Source organism: Cebus imitator, unplaced genomic scaffold (assembly GCF_001604975.1).
Source record: "Cebus imitator isolate Cc_AM_T3 unplaced genomic scaffold, Cebus_imitator-1.0 Scaffold9, whole genome shotgun sequence".
In the NCBI taxonomy this organism is placed as follows: domain Eukaryota; kingdom Metazoa; phylum Chordata; class Mammalia; order Primates; family Cebidae; genus Cebus; species Cebus imitator.
Genome location: NW_016107324.1, coordinates 6,353,722 through 6,376,930, shown reverse-complemented (window position 1 = coordinate 6,376,930; position 23,209 = coordinate 6,353,722). Strand labels below are relative to the sequence as shown.

Here is a 23,209-nt window from a genome sequence, read left to right as displayed (position 1 = left end):
TTAACCAAGAAAACATTGAACTCCCTTCTAATGAGAATAATAATTTTAGCACTTGGCTCACTCTCCCTCCACTCTTCAATCTCATTTTGTTTTACACATTTTGGCAGTCTAAATCCCTATTGCAATTTTGTTTTTACCTTCCAGTTCTCACAGTACCATGTCTAATTTACCAATTAATTTGACTTAGAATCATTAAACTTATCTTTTATGTTCTAAACGCTTTATCTCTCAAAAGTGCTTTTAATCACTTTTAAGCCTGTGCTATGTCCTGTAATGTGATTTGCAGCTTTAGAGTTTGTTGATAAATGAAGGTTCTCAAACTGCTGAAGTATCTTCAGCCAGCCTTCCAGGAAAAAAGTTTGCTTGGCCAGGTTTAATGTTTCTGTAAATCGCACAATTTATCTGAGCTATCTGTAAATTTTTCTCCCAAATTCTTACCTACAAAAGCCCAGGGTAATATTTAAGGCCATTCTTAGCCTCATGTTGTAAAATTGTGTTTCTTTATCTACTTTTGTCTTTAGAGTATATTTACCAGTGGTTATGTGAGGGAAGGGGAAGGGATTGGGGTTTGTTTTGTTGTTTGGTTGGTTGATTGGTTTTTTGTTTTGTATGTTTTTTTTTTTTTCTTTTGGTCTGTTTTCCAAGATTGGTCAAAAGAGCTACATGACATCACAAGAAAAACACAGGTTTTAGAATGTGGCCAATCTGCATTAAAATTCCAGTTTTGCTGCCTCTTAGTTGCATGACTTAGACAGCTTACTAATTGGAGCCCCATCTTCATCTCAGTGGGTTTTGTGGAAGATTGAAATATGTTCAAAGCATCTGGTCCACAGTTAAGTTTAAGCTGTATGGATGTAAGCTATTATCTGTGTGACCCTGAGCATGTAACTTAAGTGAGATCTCTATGGCTTAATGTTTTAATATACTAAAAAAAGATACTAAGTAAGAAATAACAGTATTTCATGGACTAGTTACAAGATTAAATATGTTTCATATAATAGAGTGCTTAAAACCATGCCTTTCATATAGTGAGCCTGACCTGTTTTAAGCTATTATTATCACTAACTTTATTATGACTATCACAATTAAGTAGGTCTCTGTCAATATCCATGCTGAGATTGTAAGAAAAATTCCAAAACTCATCAAATGCTCTCACAGAGTAGGTAGTCAATAACCTTCTCACTTAATGACTGTCATTTCAACATGGCTTATCTGGGAAGGTGGCCTCTGCTACCACAATCATTTACACTGTTAGTCCTCGTTTTGGTGCATTGCTTTCTCTGCATATTAGATCATCTGCATAATTTATCAACAACTTTCACACCTTTAGTATCACAGATTTGCTCATTTGTTGGCATATTATCTGCCACAAAATGTTTACAAGTTTATATAACTATTCAATATCTGAAATTTTACATTTATCAATTTATAATTGATAAGTTATAAATTATCGATTTTATAATTTTATGATTACTATTACTGATATACTTTATCCACTGCTTTATGGGGAATCTAAAATTTATTATGAGTACTTGCCCACAGCCTTGTCAGATATAAGAGAAAAATCCACATAAAAAGCATAGCACAGGATCTGGTACACAATAAGTATGTAATAAATTCAGCTAGCCTTATTATCAAATATGTTACATAAATTGTGTAATTTAATCCTTTAGTTAATAATCCTATGAGAAAAATTCCCCCATTCCATAGATGAAACAACTGATGCTCAGAGAAATAAGTACATTGAGATCCCATGAGTACAATGAGAGAGAAAGGATTCAACCTATGTTAGATCTTATCCTAAAATACTTTTTCCACTACATTTGAGGGAATTTCATTTCTCCTTTCATCTTTTACATAATCGGTTTTGGTTTATCCCCATCTTCTTTTCAGCTTTTTTGGTGAAGACATTACTTCTTCAATTATTATGAGCATTCTCCCTGGGATATGTTGAAGCCTCTCAAAATTCATTTCCATTTGGAGTGATACTCTTGAAGGCTGGGGAAGACCAAGCAGAAGACCCCAGGATGTTGTTTTTCTTAAAAGGATATTCTATTTATGGCTTTAAAAAATAAGGCTTAAAATCAGATAGGCATAGGTTCAAATGCCAGTTATACTTAGACTGGCTTATAGGGCTGTTGTATTTTACTCCTTACAGTAACTCTATGAAATAGGTACTTTGATTATCCCCAACATGCAGCAGAATAGACTGGGGCTGAGAGAGGCTCGACAGCTCACTGTGAGGTCAGTAATCCTTTTGGGTGTTCCAGAATCAAGGAAACATCAGCCAGGTGTAGTGGGAGGTCCTGTGCTCCTTCTAGGAGCATGGCAGCTGCTCATTCCCTCTGAACCACAATGGAAGTCCTTTGATCTGGGATATCTGTGCCCCTCTCTGCTCTGTAGCTTTTCTTTCTCAACTTTTGCTATCATTCTTGGTTTTGTCAACCCATAGATTTTGTTCTTATCTTGGTATGTTTTAACTCAGAGATGCAGCTGCCTTGTTCAATCTCCTGTGGCCACAGGATACTCTTCTACTGCCTTGTCATTATTAGGAAACCCGACAGAAAAGAGCCACAGCCAAACGCGTGTGCTTTTGTTCAATATCATGAAAGCTCAACAGAAAAATCACCTCTATATCATTAGCATATTATGACTTTTAAAGGAAAGAAAGATCTGAAGCAATCACAGCAAATTATTAACATCTATTCAATATGGGTGGTAGGCACATGATGTTATTCCCCATACTTCTCTGTGAGTCTGCAATATTCCATAATTAAGAAAAAATAACTGTAAATTGAAAAGAGCATACCATTTTACAACGCACAAACAAAATAAGGCTTTCCTTATAGAGTTATTACTCACAGAAGGAAAATACTTGTTATACATTGGAAAACAAGTAAATGCAGCCAAGTACTTAAATGCATAATTACCCCATAGCAGATTAGTTATTGCTGGGGGTTTCTCTCAAGATCTTAAATATAAATGTATCTAGTTTTCTGATTTGGGACTTGATGGTCAAGGCTTTCAGAGGTCATTCTCTACAGTTAAAGGACTGGCTATAGGATGGATGGAAGGGCATGGGGCCATGTCTGGTGTTCACCAGGAGGGCTGAATGACCATATGTCAGGAGGCCATATAGAGTGATATTTGTCACCTTAGGGAATTATAGCCCCTCCCTCCCCCAGGCTAAGAAGCATATTTATTAGCCTCCTGAGAGGGATTTCTTGTCTCAAGAGTGACTTACTTTAACAAAGCTTACAAGACTGATAAATAAAATCAGAGTGTCAGTATATTGTTCTACAATGAACAATCTGTCATAGAGATGGCATACTGAATTCCTATATGGAAACCTACATTGAAAATCAAATTATATCCACAAGTTTGCATGACTAGCTCAGCATGAGAAAAAAGAAACTGTTAGCTACCTCTCCTAAATATCAAGCTATAATAGCCCAAAGCATTCATCTCCATATGGGAAAGATCTGCCAGTAGGAACAAAACACAAAAAACCTCCATGGACCAAAACTCTCCTATAGCTAATGCCTAATGGACACTGCCAAATTTTGCCCCTGAGACTCTCATATTTCTATGCTTTAATAGCCATCACACCCTTCTTTGAATTGAGACTTTCTTTCATTAAATGTGCTGGTAAACTCAATCACATAACAGGTCTTATAGGCCACGTGTCACCAACTGTCTATCTTACAGCTTATGAAAGATTCTAGGTAGTAACTTAGATTGAGTCACAGAAGAATAAGGTCTTTATAAAGGCCCATGATGTATTCATGAAGTTGTTTACCACTGTAGCCTAAGACACTGCCAGTCACTTAGTAGACATTCAGTAAACATTCCTTATGTCAATGAAGAAAATTCTCACTTAAAAAAAATTGTTCAGTACAAGCTTAAAGCCCACACATGTAATCATTCTGTAAATACAATCATTCAGGACCTGGGAACCTTATCCTATGTATATTCTTACAAATTCAGCCTGAGTTGCTTAGAGAAAACACCTCAAATGCCATTCATCAACCACTAGCTAACGTCACTACATCCATGACCAAGTACTACAAAAAAGGTTTCTTTTCCTATTATTCCCATGTATACTACTAACCAAATGGGTACCCAAATGATCTAAACATCAATTCTTGAGAAAGAAGAGATTTTATCATCTTCCCATGACAATAAGCATACCAACTACTCTTTGTGGGAGAGAAGTAAGTTTGTAAACATTGCTAAGAACTGTATTTATGGAAACATATGGCACCTTGCTATTAAAATGGGCCAACAAAGAAAGTTTTTGATGAAGTCATAAAGTTCTAGAAGACATGCATTCCACTGTCCTTAGGTAAGACCTACCCCAATATGTACATATTATGTGTGTTTTACTCACCGCATACTGGAACTTTTCATTATATTCACGGTCATTGGCTTTCACTCTCCGTTCCACTTCTAAAGAGAGAGAAATCAGGTATGAAATTAAATTGTAGGCCCACAAAAACATATAACTAATTAAAACAACATCACTTAGGTTGCTTTGTTGTCAAGGTTGCAAGAATTCTTTCCTTTCAAATTTGAAGGGCATTGGCTTTTGCCAGTGTACATGTTGGAACATGTGTTGGAAAGTCCCAAAATGGAAAGCTACAGTCTTTTTCATCGCCCTTCTAATGCCAACCATAAAGCAAAACATTATGTGTCTCCAATTTCTATGTCCCTTTAGCTCTGCAAAGACCCTTTCTCTTAACTTCAAGTGGTTCCTAAGAAAAGGAGCTGACAAAGTCAAATGCATCCTGGAAAAGAATGTTTTCTGGGGTTTTTTGCTACAAAGTCACAAAATACAACATAGCCAAATAAAACCATACAGAAGTGGCCAGTGAGGTCGCTGACCTTATGGTCATAGAACCAAAGGCGATATTTATAAGCAGCCAGGCATATTAAGAGGAATGACACATAATCAGGAGACTAAGACCTGCCCTTAGCTGGAATTGACCAAAGAATAAAATCTCTTCTGAAAGTAAATGCAAACACCAGTACAAATAACAATATAAGAAGGACAATAAACCCAAAGATTATGACAGTGTAGACTAAAAATTTGCAGAGGGTAAGAAAAGACAGTGACCCAGAAACAGCAGCAGAACATATTTTGTAGTAAGGGTAGTGAGCTCTTGCTCCATGTTTACTGAAGAGCTACTTCCAGAGTTGACCAAAGGTTTAGGATGCAATGATGAAAGCTGTGGGAAAAGAGTCAGCAAGGTAACCACCAGATGTCAATGCTGGACTCTCAGGGCGAGTGACTTGACCATCTCACCATTAGATTCCCTTAATCCCACAGTTCTCCAACTGGGTAGATGATAGGTGGTAAAAGGCACAGGGATTGCAGTAAGAGTCTGAGTTTAGAGAAGGCACTTACAAACAGAGAGATAAAAGAGACTGGATGGTGGAAAGTAACTTGGAAACACATGTTGGGGATGGAGAAGGGAAGAGCAAAAGGAAAGTGTAAAGAGCTAGAAGCAGAAGGGAGATGAGGAAAATGAGGTAGATGAAGTGGGAGAGAAGGAAGGAAGGAATATATTTTAGCACTCACTCCTTGCATGCCAGGTACCATTAATTGTAAGAACAAATTTTTTCCAAAAGTCCAAGCAGAATCTGTCTTTGTAGCCCTGGTGGTTCAACTCCCAAGATTGAAGATCACTTCTAAGGACTGCTCCTGACAAATGACATCCTGTCTTTGGTTATGACTGGGTTTCTACCATTTGTAGAGTATTCTGTCTGTCCAGTAACGACCTGCATGGCTTCCTTCTTGCCTCTCTAATAAAGCCATTTCTCTGTGATGGTTCCTGTTTTCTAGTCCAGCTCAACAAATTGCTGATAAAAACAACTAATTGCTCCCAACCTATAACTCTGAAATCCAGAACCCACCGGGAAGCAACTTGTCAACCAACCACTCACCTGAAGGAAACACCTCAAACCCTGACCTAAAAGCACCATCCTCTCTTTCTTGCTCATACCCCAACAAAGAATTAAAACATCAAAGCTTAGCCAGGCACGTGGGCTAAGACCAGTAATCCCAGCACTTTGGGAGGCCGAGGCAGGCAGATTACAAGGTCAGGAGTTCGAGACCAGCCTGGTCAACATGCCAAAACCCCATCACTACTAAAAATAAAAAAAATTACAAAACTTAGCCAGGTGTGGTGGTGGGTGCCTGCAATCCCAGCTACTCAGGAGGCTGAGGCAGGAGAGTTGCTTAAACCTGGGAGGTGGAGGTTGCAGTGAGCTGAGATTATGCCATTGCACTCCAGCTGGGTGACAAGAGCAAGACTCTGTCTCAAAAAATAAAATCAAATGAAATAAAATAAAACATCCAAGTCCAAAGTGGTACTTTGAAGGGTGAGGAAATCTAAATGCTTAAAAAACCAGATTATTTATTTATATACCACCAACATAACCCAGAAGTAGTAAAATTGCTGACAGGAAAGCAAAAATATTATTGGGAGGGCAGTGGCGAGGGCTCTTTCTGCATGGCAAACTGTTAACCTGGGCCACAGGCATGCTGCATGTAATCTGTAGATTAAAGCAGCAAAACAAAAGTCAGATATATTCATTGGCTTTAGCTTAGTTCGTATACTTTCAGTATGAAGTACATCCAAGAGTGCAATTCTATGGTTCTGTACCTAATTTTACCCACTCCAAACACCAGAATTTTGACTCTGTAAGCCACATAGAAACCATCATGTCCAGCATCTCCATGTAACCACACTCCGCAAGGACAGGGACTAGCCTGTCCCCAAAGCAGCCAAGTAATTTCTATGGTAGGCCAGTTTGGATCCCCTTTCAGGAATCCAAATTGCTCTTGTCCCACAAAACCTAATTAGAGCCAGGACGCCCACTTTTGGCTTCTAAATCCTTCTTATTAAGTCTTAATCTTCGCTTATGTGCTTCTAATAATTATCATCTTTCTGAACCAAGTCTTCCTGGATTAATTCTGGCAGAAAATTTAGCATCCATTCATTAAGTTCCGCAAAATACTGGATTTGGTTCTAAGACAGTTTTCTGTCTTTAACCTGACCATGCTACACCTAAATTATCTTTGCAGGAATTGACTTTCTTCTGTGTGCTACCACAGTGTATAAGGGAACAGAAAGAACTTTTGGCAGTAAGTCATATCCTGCAAAAAAGAGGAATCTGAAAACAAATTCCCCATAACTATAAGTATTCCCATTGAGAATGGCTCAGAGGTTCAATGACCCAATGCCTGGTATTTGATAGGCATCATGGCATCCTTCCATATGTAAGAGTAATGAAAGGAAACTAGTCGCCAAGGGGTCGATGACATACCAGTGTAAGCTCACACCTGCACAATTATCACTGAATTTCTCCAGTTCCAAAAGGGAGTAAGGCAACATATAAAGATGTATAAAATACAGTGAGTGAACATGTTTAAAGTGGACTAAAAGAGCTAAAAGAGCTTCTGGTTTTAAGATGTCAAGTTAAGTATGTCTTTTTTCTCCCTTCTTTCTCAGCTCCCACTGAAATGACACAAAACATTTTTTTAAGAATAAAAACAAACAGTGCTGGAAAACAAGAGTAGTGGATAGCAGAGGTTCATAAATTTTGAAGAAGGCCTAGAGAATAAAATAGAAGGCAGATGAGATTAATTATGACTGGGAGAAAAAAGATAGGAATAACTCTAGCCAAAAGAATTAGAACAGTGATCTTTCCAATGGAGCCCAGAGCAGCTCTAAATTCAGAGTCAGTAAATATGAAGATTGAGAGTATGTTACAGGCAGGGTGACAGGCCCAGGTGATGCGTATTATCTTGGCCAAATAACTGATAGGTTCCCCTTTCATTCTCAAAAGTGTCTCTATTTGATGATAAATAAATTACCATCTCAGAGTAATTAAAAAATAACTCAACCAGTTGGGATCTCCCACACCACCTTCTTTGCCCACAAAGAGAGTAGGCAACACATCAGGGGAGGAAACCAAGGGTGGGTATTCAGGCCTGAGAGGGAAGAGCTCTGCCCCCTCTACAGCAGCTACAGCCGACTTGGCCCTTAGGAAAGCCTGCCTGACTGAGGTCGTTGTGGGATTTGCCAGACTGCCTAATCCACAGAAAAGCCTCTGTCGGCAGGCTGCTCCCTCCTGTTCAAAGGAAAAGACTGGCAGAGAAAAAGACCCTGGCAATGGCACTAATCTATGTAGTCCTTTATTTGTAAATATAAACCACTAATAGTAAATCACCAGACAGCTGAGAAAAACCAAGAGCACAAAAAATGAGGGATCCAACAAGAAGAAAGAATCCTGAATACACATAGAAAAAGGGATTGGTGCTTCTTTTTAATTCTCATTTGTGCCTTGAAGATATATATACATAGATATGTGGGTTGTTTTAGAGATTTTTTTTTTATATTGTGCCACTGCATACCACTCTGTCACCCAGGCTGGTATGCAGTGGCACAATTGTAGCTCACTGCAGTCTCAAACTCCTGGGTTCAAACGGTCATCTCACCACAACCTCTTGAATAGCTGGGACTACAAACATGAGCCACCAAACCCAACACCTCAAAGATATTTAAAAAGACATGGCATCCATGAAACAAAACAAGCTAATTTAAACAAAGCAAACAGAGGACAAGAAAAGGTTCCTGGAAATTAAAAATATTTACTAGACACACTAGAGAGTAGAGTGGACAAGGTGGAAGATCAGATTAGATGAATCTCATAAAATCCATATCAAAATGACAAAGAGGAGGAAAATGTGAAGAGAAAACTTAGGATAAGTGAACACAGACAACAAATAGGAGAAAATAATCAAGTAAATAGAATAAAAGCGCCCTGCACCAGAGTAAGACGTAACTCTTCAATGTGAAGGGCCACCAAGTACCAATCGGGATGAATGAAAATGAACCCACAAACTTTCATAAAATTTTGAGCTCCAAGGACAAGGAGAAAATCCCAAAAGCTTCCAAAAGAAAAGGAATGGTTAGCCTGAAACACAAGAATCAGACCAACATGACATTTCTCACTAGTAATAAGGATGCTAGGAGACATTGCAGTGATTCTTCTTCAGTTTTAAAGAAAAATATTTTGAAACTTGGAATTCTATACCCAGCCAAATACTTAATTAAGTGTAAAGGCGAAATAAAGACATCTCTGCAAAAGTATTTACAGACAAGACCATTTATAAAACAGCTACTCAAGAATGTACAACAGTAAGACCTACTATTTGACAGCACAACAGGGTGACTATAGTCAATAATAATTCAATTATATGTTTTAAAATAACTAAAAGTATAATTGGATTGTTTTCAACACAAAGGAAAATGCTTAATGGGATGGATACCCCATTTTCCATAATGTGATCATTATATACTCCATGCCTGTATCAAAACATCTCATGTATAACCCATAAATATATACACCTACTATGTACTCATGAAAATTAAAATAAAACATTTTACAAAAAAGAATGCACAATAGGAAAAATACTCATTTAAATGTTTGAAGTACAGTAGGGTAGAAGAAGATACAGAAGCAAGAGTGATAATCAACCAGAGTCAAGAATGATAATAAAAATGGCTAATCCAATGACACACATACCTGATCCAGGTGTGCCACAAATGTTACAGAATAAAGGAATGCCTGTATATTGCCCTTGATTTTACAAAGTCTGTGAGGTAATAAAGTCAATTTATTAGTAAAAGTATAATTATTAGTAATTCTGGTAGGTAATAATAAACCAATTTCTCCAGAAAAGTACAATTATTAGTTATTCTTGCCTCATACATTAATTTCCCTAAGAAATCCTCATAACGAAGTCACTGTTTGATATAAAGAACATAAAATAAGTTTCTTGAAACTGCATTTTATAATAACCCTAAGGATATCATCCCAAAACACAATTTAGAGGGGACTGTCATGGGGTCTCTGTACTCAATCTCTGTTGACTTGATTAAATCCAGGAATATATTTTGGGATATTTGAATGAATACATAAGCTATATGTGCAATAAGTAATCATTCTTATTTCTATCAACTTCACTGTACTAAATACTATGTGACTATGAGCTTGAGACTGAACTTCCTAGAACATACCTGGAGAGCTACTACAGTGTATTGCTGGCTGAGTACAAGACCCAAAAGGCAATCAAGTTGGTAATAGCATTTGCATCATTTTTCTGACCCTTGAGGAGCCTAACAAAAACATGTTCCTGGATAGGAAGGAAGCCATCCTTTGTCATTCTAGTGATCCAAGATAACAGTCATCAGCAGAGGCAGAATTCTCTTAGACATTTGTTTTGAATCTATTCCAGAATATAGAAAAATAGATAAGTAAGCCTTCTAAGTGCTACTCTATATAGGATGATGAAAATAGCCTTAAATCCCCCAAAATCATAAAATCCAATATAATTTGATGCCTTCCTCAACTAAATAGGATAGCAATGAAGCACTCATAGAATGCTTATCATTGAGCCATGTACTTCCAGTTACATTCTCCAAGATAATTATATGAGGATACCTCATTTATTTTAGGAACTAATCATTTATAAATCAGTTAAATATTAAGAAACATTTACCAAAAAGAATAACCAAGTTTCAGAATAATTAATCTGTAGCTCCCCACTTCCCTGCAAAAAAAAGAATTATCTCATAAGGCTGATAGTTTATTGGAGTCACTCCGGGTTCATATTAAAAATAAAACTATATCCACTTATGCTTATCTTTCCATTTGGAAAGGAGAGACACAGACAGAACATCCAAAAGTGTAATCATATCACTAAGAAACAAGTTTAAAAGATGAGAGGGACATAATACTACCCTGATATAATTTTTTTTTTTTTTTTAGTAAGTAGAGACAGGGTCTCACTGTGTTTCCCAGACTGGTGTCAAACTCCTGGCCTCAAACAATCCTCCTACCTTGGCCTCCCAAAGTGCTGGAATTACAGGCGTGAACTACCACGTCTGGCCCCCTGCTAGAAATTTTTAACTTCAATTAAGGTGTTGTCTTTTATTAGAAAGATTTTTAGGACCCATAAAAATGACAGTTTGAGGAAAGAGTCCTCATAAAAGAAAAAGATGCTTGGACCTTGAGGCAACAAAGCCAATGATCATTCTGTAACTATACAAGAATATTTTAACTCATACCTCTCCTTACTTATGATTTCTCAGTAAAATAATGCCACTTCGTGTCATAATCATTTAGTGAGGAAATGGATGGAAAATACATCGTAAACAGAAAAATACTAGAAACTTACTTTTTTTAAAAAAGGGAAAAATAAAGAATAGGCAAAAAAAAAAAAAAAGATATAACTCAAGCTTGAATTGTCAGTCTTAAAGTTGCTAGTATGATTATTTCAAAAGAGGATCTTGAAGTAATTTTTTAAATATCTTCAAAGAAAATTGGCAAATGTCTATTGATTCTACTCCAGATCCTCAAAGGCAACACCGAACTCCTAATCTGAGCTCTTCTCCATCTTAATATAATAAATTATACATTATCCACCTTCCACTTCCAGTAGGCAAAAGAAAACAGGTCATTTACAACTCTTTCCTAAATATCAGTTTGTGAATAATTCATAACAGCTTAGTATTTAGGTAAAGAATCCATGGGCTCTGCTAATAAGACCAAGAGTAAAGGGAAGAGTTAGCAAGTTTCCACTAGACCCATGAGTGATCACAGCAAGTATGAATCCCTAATTAAGAAATACAACAGTCTTTCTTCAATTGACTCCAGAGCATTTTGTCCTTCACCAAATGTGGTTTAGGAAACAGTCTCAGGCACTTGGCTATAGACCCTCAAAATCATGAAATGATGAAGCACCATGGAACATTTGGGGTTCCTATATAAAACTCAGTGATACAGACTGATACTTCCTGAGCAAGACTGGTAACTGATCCAAAAGCTGAACAATGTCTCCAAACATGAAATATCACTTGGGGTTTAGGGTCATTGTGGGTTTTTTGGGGTTGGGTCAGAAATCTCTGAAAAATTTCCTCAAGCTAAATCAATAACTTAAGCTTCTTCCTTTCTTAATTTTCTTTCATTCTTCATAATCTGGTCCATGAGTTGGAAGCCAAAGCAATTCATTAAAGACATAAGGAAAGAACAATGAGTGGGGAGAGCTTTAAAGAAAAGATTTCCTCAGCCTCCAAGATTTCCTGAGTTGACTCCAAAACACATTCTGATACAATTGAAAAATATGTGTCCCAAGCTGGGGTTTCCTATTGAAACCCGGTGGTGACCTGCAGCTTCTGGGACTTACTGACATTTAAGCAGAAAACCAAACAGAATAGAAGAAAAAAAAGAAAAACTCTTCCCACAATTTTTTTTTAAGCTTGTCCTCACAAGAGAGCTTGAAAACAAAGTTAGGGGATTCAAACAAATACTAAAGAGCCTTGGGTTTGTTTTTCTTTTGGCTGAGCCAATTTGCTCATCAAGTCCAGATAGCTGGAAAATTTGATTTGAGATCTTTATTCCTCCCAGGGCTCACTATAGCTTCAGAAAGAAATATAAAATTTTTACTAATTCATTATTCATTCCCCTTCTACATGAACTGGTTAATACAAATTACATAAAAAATTAATAAAATCTCCTTATAAACCCTTAGCATGTAGCTTTCTATAAGTACAGATTCATAACTAGAGATTTAAGACTTACTGTAATGATGATAATAATAGCTAACATTAATTGAGCACCTATTATAAGCTAGATACTACATGAAGTGTTTCACACGCATTATTAATCCTCAGAACAATCCCATTAGGTACATGCTGTTATCAGCCCTACTTTACAGAGGAGGAAACAGAGGCCTAGCAAGATTATGCGATAGAGTCAGAATGCAAACACAGAACTACCTCCCTTATAAAAGAAGCTTGGAGGAGATTCTGGGTATAAAGAGATGGTGGTAGTACTGTGCGTAGATGACTGGGAAACTGCAAATTGGTGTGTTCCTTGGTCCAAAGGTCAAAGACATGGGGAAGAGCCTCCCATCAAATGCAATACTCCAGATGTACATCAAATCAAATGCCCCATCCCAAACAACCTTGTGGCCCAGTCACTTCCTGTGCTTCATCATGTCCAGTGTTGGTCTCTGCTGCACTGCAAAGTCCTTCCTGTAGGGCATGTTTCCTCTCTCCCTGGAGACTTTGGAAAGTTTGCTGAGGATACTCCTGTTCAAAACTGTTTTCTTCAAAACTTTGTTTTTTTTTTTTAGACGGACTCTTGCTCTGTAGGCGAGGCTGGAGTACAATGGCACAATCTCAGCGCACTGCAACCTCTGCCTCCTGGGTTCAAGTGATTCTCCTGCCTCAGCCTCCCAAGTAGCTGGGATTACAGGTGCCCAACACCTCGCCCAGCTAATTTTTGTATTTTTAGTAGAGATGGGGTTTCACCATGTTGGTCAGGCTGGTCTCAAACTCCTGACCTCAGTTGATCCACCCGCCTTGGCGTCCCAAAGTGCTAGGATTACAGGTGTGAGCCACCACGCCTGGCCTGAAACTTTTCTTATATGTGCCTGTTCTAATCTGTTCTTTTCTATCTACATCTTTTATAATTTGATTATCTATAGCCCAAAAAAATGCATTTTTATGGACTGGGCCAATATCAGAATGTTTTCTCTAAAGATGAGAAATAGTCATTTCCTTCTTTCTGTAACATCTCTACTCAGAGAAAAAAAAAAAAAAAAATCAGCATCTGCCCCCAAAGAGCCTCGAAGCTAGAAGGCATTTAATTTTCCTCTGTGAAACACAAGCTGGCCACCTAAGGGTTGGCCAAGCAAGCCACCTGTCATAAAATGAGAGGAAAGAGCTCCAGGCATAAAAGAAAGACAAGCAAGAAGGATCTCTGAAGAGATCACTTCCCTGCTTGATATCTCAAGGGTTGGACAGGAAGCTTTTAATTCATGTTTGTCATTTTAAGATGCATGAGGCTATAAACTGAGTTTCTTTAACATATGTTGGTTTCTGTCTCTCAGCTTACTAAATCCGTATGGCCAATAAAATTTGCTGGAGCCAAGGGAAAGTGTTTTATCCCAAAAATATTTATCGAGCTTCTTTGAGCAAGGCTAATAGAGCTGCTCATCTAGCTAGAATAGCTATTCAGCAAAGACAAAACAAACAAGACAGTGATTGCCTTCAAATTGTTTTCATGCCCACAGATATGTGCACATTAAGGAAGCAGAAGAGAGGCCAGAGAGCCACAGAAACTGGGGCAAAGGAACATCTCATCCAGATGGGTGGCCAAAAACCATCCCTGCCTGTCCCAGGCAGCTCTGAAGGGAACTTACATAGCCCTATACAAACTGTGGAGTGTGAAGGGTTGTTTTGCCAAGCACCTGACCCAAACTACGCCACAGTGACATAATGAAAAGGAACTTGGTAGAGACAGTCTGCCACCTGAGATGGGGTAAAATATGGACATCTCCACAGCAGGGGAAGCAAGGCAGCTGTTCCGTCTAATATCAGTCCAATTATGAAAAGACTAAAAAAAAAAATTGTGAACCTCACTTTGCCTACTTATGACACATTCAGATAATAAGGCTTTAAAAAGACACATGAGGGGGCCAAGATTTGATGCAGAAAAGAAAGGTGCTGAATGCTCAGAATCGGCCTCTTCTCAGGTCTCCTCTGCACACCCCCTGATCTAAGCCACCTTCCTCTCTGCTCAGACTATAGCAACAGCATCCCCTCTGGTCTCAATGCTTCTGTCTCTTCCCTCTACCATCTATTCTCAGCAGAGCAGCCAGAATGCTTCTTTCCGAATTCTATCACTTTTCTGTTGCTGCTCTAACAAATTACCATGAATTTAGTGGTGTAAGACAACATAAACATTACCTTACAGTTTTGCAAGTCAGCAGTCTGAAAAAGGTCTTTCAAGGCTAAAATTAAGGTGTCAACAGGACTGAGTTCCTTCTAGAGGCCCTACAGAAAAATCTGTTTCTTGTCTTTCCAGCTTCTGGAAGCTGCCCACATCCCTTGGCTCATGACCCACACCACTCCAACCTCTGCTTTCATTGTCCCATCTCCTTCTCTGACCTTGACCCTCCTGCCTCCCTCTGATAAGGATCCTTCCAGTTACCCTGGGCCTAACTCCATCATTCAGGATACTCTTGCCACCCTGAGATCCCTTCACTTCAGTATGTCTGCTAAGTTCCTTTTCTCAGGTAAGGTAATGTATTCATAGGTTCTGGGACATCATTTGAGCAACCTAACTCCCTAAGTCACGCTATTTAGAGATGGGGCCTTGGGAAGTGATTAGGTCATGAAGGCAGAGACCTCATGAATAAAATCAGTGTTCTGTCAAAGATACCACAGAGAGCTCCCTCATCCCTTCTGCCATGTGAGGACACAGTAAAAACATAGCTGCCTATGAACGAGGAAGCAAGCCTCACCAGACACTGAATCTGCTGACACTTAATTGGATTTCACCATCCCTAGAACTGTGAGGAATAAATTTGTTTATTTTTTTAAAGTGAACGAATGAATGACTAGTCAATGTTTTTTATTTTACATAGGACAACCAGCACTACTCTGGTGAAACAAGATCATACTAGCCAAAATTATTGAAATATGATCTTTTTTTAGAGATAGGATTTCCCTATGTTGATAGGGCTGGTCTCAAACACCTGGGCTCAAATGATTCTCTAGCCTTGGTCTTTCAAAGTGCTGGGATTACAAGCATGAGCCGCCTCACTTGGCCTGAAATGTGATGTTTAAATTAGCTTTTTCACCATGTAAAAGGTAAATTTACAATTCACAGTAGGCTTTTCATTTCTAAGTTATTAACAGCAATTTTATTTATAGAAAAGATCATATTTGGTTAGCTGTCTTTTAGATGCTTTTGAAAAAAGGAAATATTTGGGATTACCTCATATACCTTAAGATTTCATCCTGCCATCAAAAGAGAGTCTGGATTTCAAAATGAAGTCCAGAAATTTAAAACTTATAATTACTTTTAAATTAGGAAGTTCTGTTTGAACAAATTGTGAGAACAACATTAGGAGAGAACTAGGTCCCCTGAGGTACTCTAACTCAAGTAGCACTGACTGACAATACTCAACCAAATACAATGACAAATAGTGCTTACCCCATATGTCAGATATTGGCTCAAATACTGGATCAAAGGGTTGTTCTGGGGTAATGGTTCTATGGAATGGACTTAAAAGCATTTTATAATAAAGTATAATTCTATGGATGAAAGTTTTCACTTAAAAATTTTTTTCACGAAACCAAAATATGACAATTGGATTATATACTTGGGAATCACAAATAATGAAGAAATGCAGTTAGAAAAATGCATTTGGAAATTTCTGCCCAGAAGTGAGAAAAGACAATAATTAGAAGTCAGAGCCTAGCAGGGAAGAGGGGTCTTGGTACATACTAGATTTTCAAATGACTTCTAAAGGATTGTATTTGATGAGAAGAATTAACAAAAATATACTAAACCTTATGAAGATTGAAATTTAGCCTCAAAAGTATCTTGGTCCCTGATTGGATCAAGATGATCTGCTCCTTCTCTAACTGCTACCGAGACGTAAAGTAAGTACTCCTGAAGGAAGACATTATCCAGATCCTCTACAGTTTTTCATATATAATATCTAGCATTCAATAATAAATTAGTGGTTATAGCAGAAGATAATATCAAATTACTGAAAACAAAAAGAAATAAATAGAAAATAGAAACAGATGATCCAGATATTAGTACTATCAGATTTGGACTTTAACTGAATAACATATACATTAAAATAGATAACAAGATGGAAAATTTCACTAAAGAACTGAAATATATGTAAAAGACACAAATGAAAACTCTAGAATTTGAAAATATAGTAAATTCAGAATTCAGCATCTGAACAGCAAATTAGCAGCAGCAACATAGGGTAATAGTAAGTTGGAAACTGGTCAGTAGAAAATATGAAAACTATATGTGAAGAGATGAAATGTTTAAAACTTCAGAAATGAGCATAAAAAGATAAGATATATAGTTAAAGGTTTATCATATGTGTAACTGGACTCTCATAAGGGAGAGCAGCAACAACAGCGGATAGAAACATGATCTGAGGATATTCTGATTGGGAAGTTTCCAGAACTTTAAAAAGACATCAAACTACAAAATGAAGAATTTCTAAGAATCCCAAGCTGGATAAAAAAATAAACTATATCTAGGCAAATAATAGTAATACTGCTCAAAGACAAAGTTTTTGAAGCAGCCAAAGGAAAAAGATATGTCTTCAAAAAAGTAATAATCAGATTGTCACCTTACTTTCCAAAAAAGGCAGTGGAGGCCTGAATGCAATGGAAAGATACCTTTAAATGAGAAGAAATGAGTATCAACATAGAATTCTACATCTGGTGGAAATATTCACATTCAAATGTAAATGCAAAATAAATGCTTTTTTTCTAACTGACAGAAAGTGATAGAATTTATTACCAGGATTCCGACATTTAAAAAAAAAAAGAAAGAAAATCTTAAGAAAGAAGAAAAACTATTCTAGATAGAATGCAGAAAAATAAAAAATAACAAAGGTTTTAAGTAAATCTGTACAAATAATTACTGTACTTAGAATAATACATGTGATTTATTACTGTTGCACTGCTGGTCTTAAAATGTACCAAGAATTAAATACTTGGTACTGATAATGATAGCATATCATTATCAGTAATGATAGCATAAAAATTTTATAAGAAGAGTTAAAATATTCTAAATTTGTTACATTGTTGAGAAAGTAGTAAAAGTATTCATTCAGCTATACAGAGTAACCACGAAAAGAAGTTGAAAGGAATGATTACCACCAAGCTAATGGGTGGGTGGAACTAGAATAATAAAAATATTTGATTAATGCAAAAGGCAGCAATAAAAAGAGAAAATCAATGAATAATAACAAATGTTAAGATAATGGATTTATTTTACTACTGATGGAAATACAGCAATAACTACATTAAATGTAAGTAGACCAAATAATCTACTTAAAAGCCAAAGTTTATCAAACAGTATTTTTAAACCTCCATATGCAGCATCTTAAATATGAAAATATTAAAGAGTTTAAAGTGAAACTATATAACATGCAAACATTAACCATAGGAAATCTGGTATCGGTATACTCATATCAGATAAATTAAACTATAATACAATAAGCAATGCTAGAGATAAATAGTCATCCCATAATAACCAAAGATTTATCTTCCAAGACTATACAACAGCCCTAAATTTCTATGTATCCAATAATGTAGCCTCAAAATATATAAAGAAAAATCTGACAAACAAAAGGAGAAACAGACAAATTCAAAAATATCTTGATAAACTAGAGTATGTCTGTGAGGATGAATTTTTTGTGTCAACTAGACTGGATCACAAAGTTTAATTCTGGTGTGTCTGTGAGGGTCTTTCTGGATGAGATCAACATTTTAATCAGTAGAAAGCGTGAAGCAGATTGCCCTCCCTAATGTGTATGGCATTCATCCAATCAACTCAAAGCCTAAATAGAACAAAAAGGCTGAGTAAGAAGGAACTCCTCTTGCCTTTGAGCTGGGCCATCCGTTTTTTTCTTGCCTTCAGGCTTAAACTAAAACATTTGCTCTTACTGGATCTCAAGCCTCCTGGCATTTGGACTGAAATCATGCCACTGGCTCTTCTGGGTCTCCAACTTGCCAACAGTAAATCAGGACTTTTCAGCATTAACAATCATGTGAGGCAAATCCATATAGTATATATACATAAAATGTGTATATAAATACATATACATGCATACATATATCCATAAAGTATATATTTGGAAACATACTTTTTTTTCTAGGGAATCTAGGATTCCCTAGAAAAACAAAATGTACGTGTGTATATATGTATATAAACACATATATTTGTATATATGTATATATACACACACACATTCTGTTTTTCTAGAGAATCCTAATTCAATGATTCTACATTAACTTAATAAATACGGAAACAAAATACCTGACTCAAGACCCTTTCATGGTTTTTCTGCCTTCACTATGAGCTCAGCCAGAAGTACAAATTCCCAAAAGCTACTAATACAATCTTAATGGAAACCAAATTCCAGATCAGCAGAATCTGGTACCACTCCATTCCAAGTTAAGTCAGACTACATCTTGAGAACTGGGCTCAACCAAATTCAGTTGTAAGCAATACAGAAGCAACTGGAGAAGCCAAGGGCATCAAAAAGTTTTGTGACCATGATGTGTTCATTCAAACATCTACTCAATACCTGTCCAGGTTCTAGAACAAAGCGACACACACCATACTACATGTTGCAGGGTCAAAAATGAGAAAGACAGCAGCCCTTCCCTGGTGAAACTCATATTCTAAGTAAGATACTAAGAGTCCGAAAGCTGTGAACCATGTCATATATTTGAGAAAAAACTTTCAGGTGTCTACCCAAAATATTAGAGACTCAGAGAGAGAGAGAGAATATTAGCAAAAGAAAGAGAGCATGTGCAAAAATAAGAGAGATCTTCAAATATTTGATTATTTTCAGGTAGATGGCAGAATATTGTTATTCCAAAATTCAGAACAGAAAGTAAACTTTACAAGGATATGAAATTCTAGTTAAGATGTGGTTGAATTTGCTGTCAAAACAGAGAATAAGGTTGGGCACAGTGGCTCATGCTTGTAATCCCAACACTTTGGGGAGGCCCAGGCTAGAAGACTGCTTCAGGTCAGGCCTTCAAGACAAACCTGAACAACATAGTGAGACTCTGTCTTTACAAAAAATTAAAAAATTAGCCAAGCATGGTGGCACACTTGTAAACCCAGCTACTTGGGAGGCTGAGGTGGGAGCATTGTTTAAGCCGAGGAGTTTGAGGCTGTAGTGAGCTATGATCACTACTGCATTCCAGCCTGGATGACAGTGAGACTCTGTTTCTAAAAAAAAGAAAAAGAGAGAGAATGAGACATCTCCCAAATTAGATGTTTGAGCTACTTCTCAGAGCAATATTCAAGGAAAATATTCATCAGCACTATAGAAACAGATTGTCAAAGTAGAAATAAAGTTGGATAAACTGATTTTGAAGATTATTCTAATTCCCAGGTTTTCACATTCTATGCAATCTAAAGCTACATTGATAAAACTATTAGATCAAAATCAGCAGCAGTTGGAAATAAGACATAGTGTTAAGGAAAGATTTCACAATAAATATTGGCCTGCCCAACATGGAGAAACCCCATCCCCATTAAAAATACAAAATTAGCTGGGCATAGTGACACATGCCTGTAATCCCAGCTACTCAGGAGGCTGAGGCAGGAGAATTGCTGGAACCCAGGAGGCGGAGGTTGCGATGAGAAGAGCTCACACCACTGCACTCCAGCCTGGGCAACAAGAGTGAAGCTCCACCTCAAAAAAATAAAATAAAAATCAATAAACACCATAGTTTTAAGAGTCATCTCCACAGAGATGAACAGAAGCCAAGATAGAAGAGGAGTCCTCTGAGGAATAAAGTAAACAGAGAAAAAAGTGCAGAAGACTAAGCCGGGGGAAATTCCACCACTGGGGTGTAATGAAGGAGACAGAGGTAGAGCAGCCTGAAAGCAAGAATAATATGCCCAATGATTATGAAACCCAAGAAAAAGAGTTTTGAGGAGAGAATAGCCACTATCCCCCAATTCCACAGAGAGGTGAGGAAGGATGGTGGGAAGAAACAGTCCCTGAGACTTCTCTTAGGAAGTCCTCTGTGACTGGTAGTTTGTTACAGCACCCTAACCTAAAGCATATCCTGAGTAATAAAACAGACTGTTCTACATGAATAAAGTTAGAGCAGCACACAAACTTGGAAAGTGTTTGAAAGGCAGAAGACATCTTTTAGCTGCATGTCTATTTATATCTCTGCACTATGACTATGGGGGGAGATTTTAAAATACATAGTATATCCTGTCTAAGAAAAAAAAATTATATTCCAAAGTGGCTTAAATACAGGATAAATTCTAGACCACATCTAGGTCTAAGGACTGCAATACTGTCTCCCTATCTCCCCCAATCATAAAAGCGGATGAACCTATAAATGGAAGGCTTACGCCCTGCAATATTTATAACAAGCAGCAAGGATTCAGTCTCTGTAATAATTTCAATCATCTTCTTGTACAGAATTTTAGTAGAATGTAATTGAAGAGATTAGGTGTCTGTCTTTGATCTCTAGTAGAATCAAAAATAATTTCCCATGCCCTTTCTCTCTGGACACCAAAAAGTTATTAAAACCTAGAAGAGAACTTATTAGGAAATAGAACCCCAAAGTTATGAGAGGGCTTTTATGAAGCCAGCACTCTCTTATGTATGTCACTCACTGGCCAGTACCATGTGGTACTTCATTTCAACAGCCTTATTCAGTCAAACTAAGAAAATAGATGACTTTTTAAAACATAATCCAATTTCAAATAAATTATTATGGTAGACAAAATGCAAGTTCAAACAAAAACTAATTCCTTCACAAGTGTAACTAAAAATCTACTTGAGAAAACAGCTTTTGGATTTATTGTTCTGTAAGAGATAAACCCAATGAGAAATTACACTCTTTAAACATATAAATTAATACACATAAAAATATTTGTATATGCATTGATAAGGTACCTGTAAGGGTAAGTTCCATGTCTTATTCATCTTTTTTTATCACCCTCTATCAAAGGACAAACACAATACCTGCTAAATAATATATGCTCAAAGCAATGTTTATAGCATTATGTAATCGAATTATACCAAAAAAAAGAAAATATAAGAACTTTATTCCCCCACTGCAAACCAAAAACAATTAAGTTCCAAAATGCTGTTAGCACTGAACCTCCATGACTCCTAGGTCCTATTACAGCCTGCTGGTTTGTTAAACAGAAGAGATAATGCAACATTAATTGTAAGAGAAGTCACTGTAAATGCCTGAGAAGCAGATATATAAACTTCAAGCAAAGCAACTGGTCACTGTAGTTTGCACAACACTGGCAGGCCTCTAGAGAGTCTCCATAAGTAAACAACCCTTTCAAAATCAGCAGTCCCAGAGGGTACAAAAGAGGCTTCCAGAATGTCCTCTTGTAAATAAGAGCCCCATACAAGTTACCTCAGTAAATAAGAAACCCACCTGTACATATAATGCCCATGTCAGCCATAAAACTGGACACTGTTTTTGTAAAACTTCGAAGTTTTCAGGAGAAAAACCTAGAAATCAATGAACTGAATCATATATCTATGAATTCAGTATTGTCTAACATTTACATAGTGCTTTTATAATTTATGAGGTACTTCACATATTTCATTTTACATTCATCTTTACAGTAACCTTCAGAGGTAAACATTAGCCCCATATTGCAAATGAGAAAATTGAGGCTCAGAGGATTTGAATACCAATGCCTGGCAAGTAGAGCCAGATTCACTCCTATCACTTCTGACTCATGTTTTGTTTTTTGTCACAAAGGACAATTACAGAAAATTAACAGAGGTTTGTAAACCCATGATACCCACTAAACTCAAACAGTATGTTTAAGTTGGACAAGAAAAAATTAAAGATTTTGGTTGTGTTGTGAAAATACATGAGTACCATACATTTCTGTATTGTCAGGTGTTTTTTTGTTTTTTGTTTTGTTTTTTGAGATAGGATCTTGCTCTGTCATGCAGGCTGGAGTATAGTGGCATGATCATAGCACACTGCAACCTTGACCTCCTGGGCTCAAGCTATCCTCCCACCTCGGCCTCCTGAGTAGTACAGGCACAAGCCACCATGCCCAACTAATTTTTAATTTTTTGTAGAGACAGGTTCTTGCTATATGGGCCATGGTGTTCTCAAACTCCTGGCCTCAAGTGATCCTCCCACCTCAGCTTCCCAAAGCACTAGGATTACAGGCATGAGCCACCAAGCCCAGTTTACCACAGGGTTTTTAAACTTACAGTGGCAATAATAACTTGAAAGCACAACTACCACCAAAAGCATATGTAACTGTTTTCTATATGTAAGTTCACAAAAATAAGAATAACAAGCTGTCTCTCTCTCCTCCCCAAGATATACAGAGTTGCTCTCTGGAAGGCTACTTCACCCCCAAAATGTGTATCTGATTCAGGGCTGACTTATCCATGAGACATAGTAGGCAGAGTGCCTAGGGCCTACGATATTTTCAAGAGCCCACAAAAATGTTTCCATTTCCATTTATTTTAAAATCAGAGGAAAAATGAATATAATAGTAATGGATACATAACAATGAATCTAGCCTGGATTATATTTGTCTT

General features: G+C 37.1%; 1 protein-coding gene across 27 annotated transcripts in view; it reads right to left on the bottom strand.

The window, feature by feature from the left end:
- Positions 1-23,209, bottom strand: part of ATP8B4 (ATPase phospholipid transporting 8B4 (putative)) — a 419,806-nt gene that overhangs the window by 381,239 nt on the left and 15,358 nt on the right. For 25 of the 27 annotated variants that reach the window (XR_005203096.1, XR_005203097.1, XR_005203071.1 and 22 more), the window contains one exon: positions 4,391-4,449. Coding sequence is in view for 10 of the 27 variants with exons in the window: in XM_017543631.2 (XP_017399120.1) it covers positions 4,391-4,449 (59 nt within the window). In the remaining 17 variants the exon portion in view is untranslated. Of the gene's footprint in view, positions 1-4,390; positions 4,450-22,070; positions 22,148-23,209 lie in introns of all 27 variants that reach the window. The other 2 variants (XM_017543577.2, XM_017543639.2) reach the window with 1 other exon arrangement.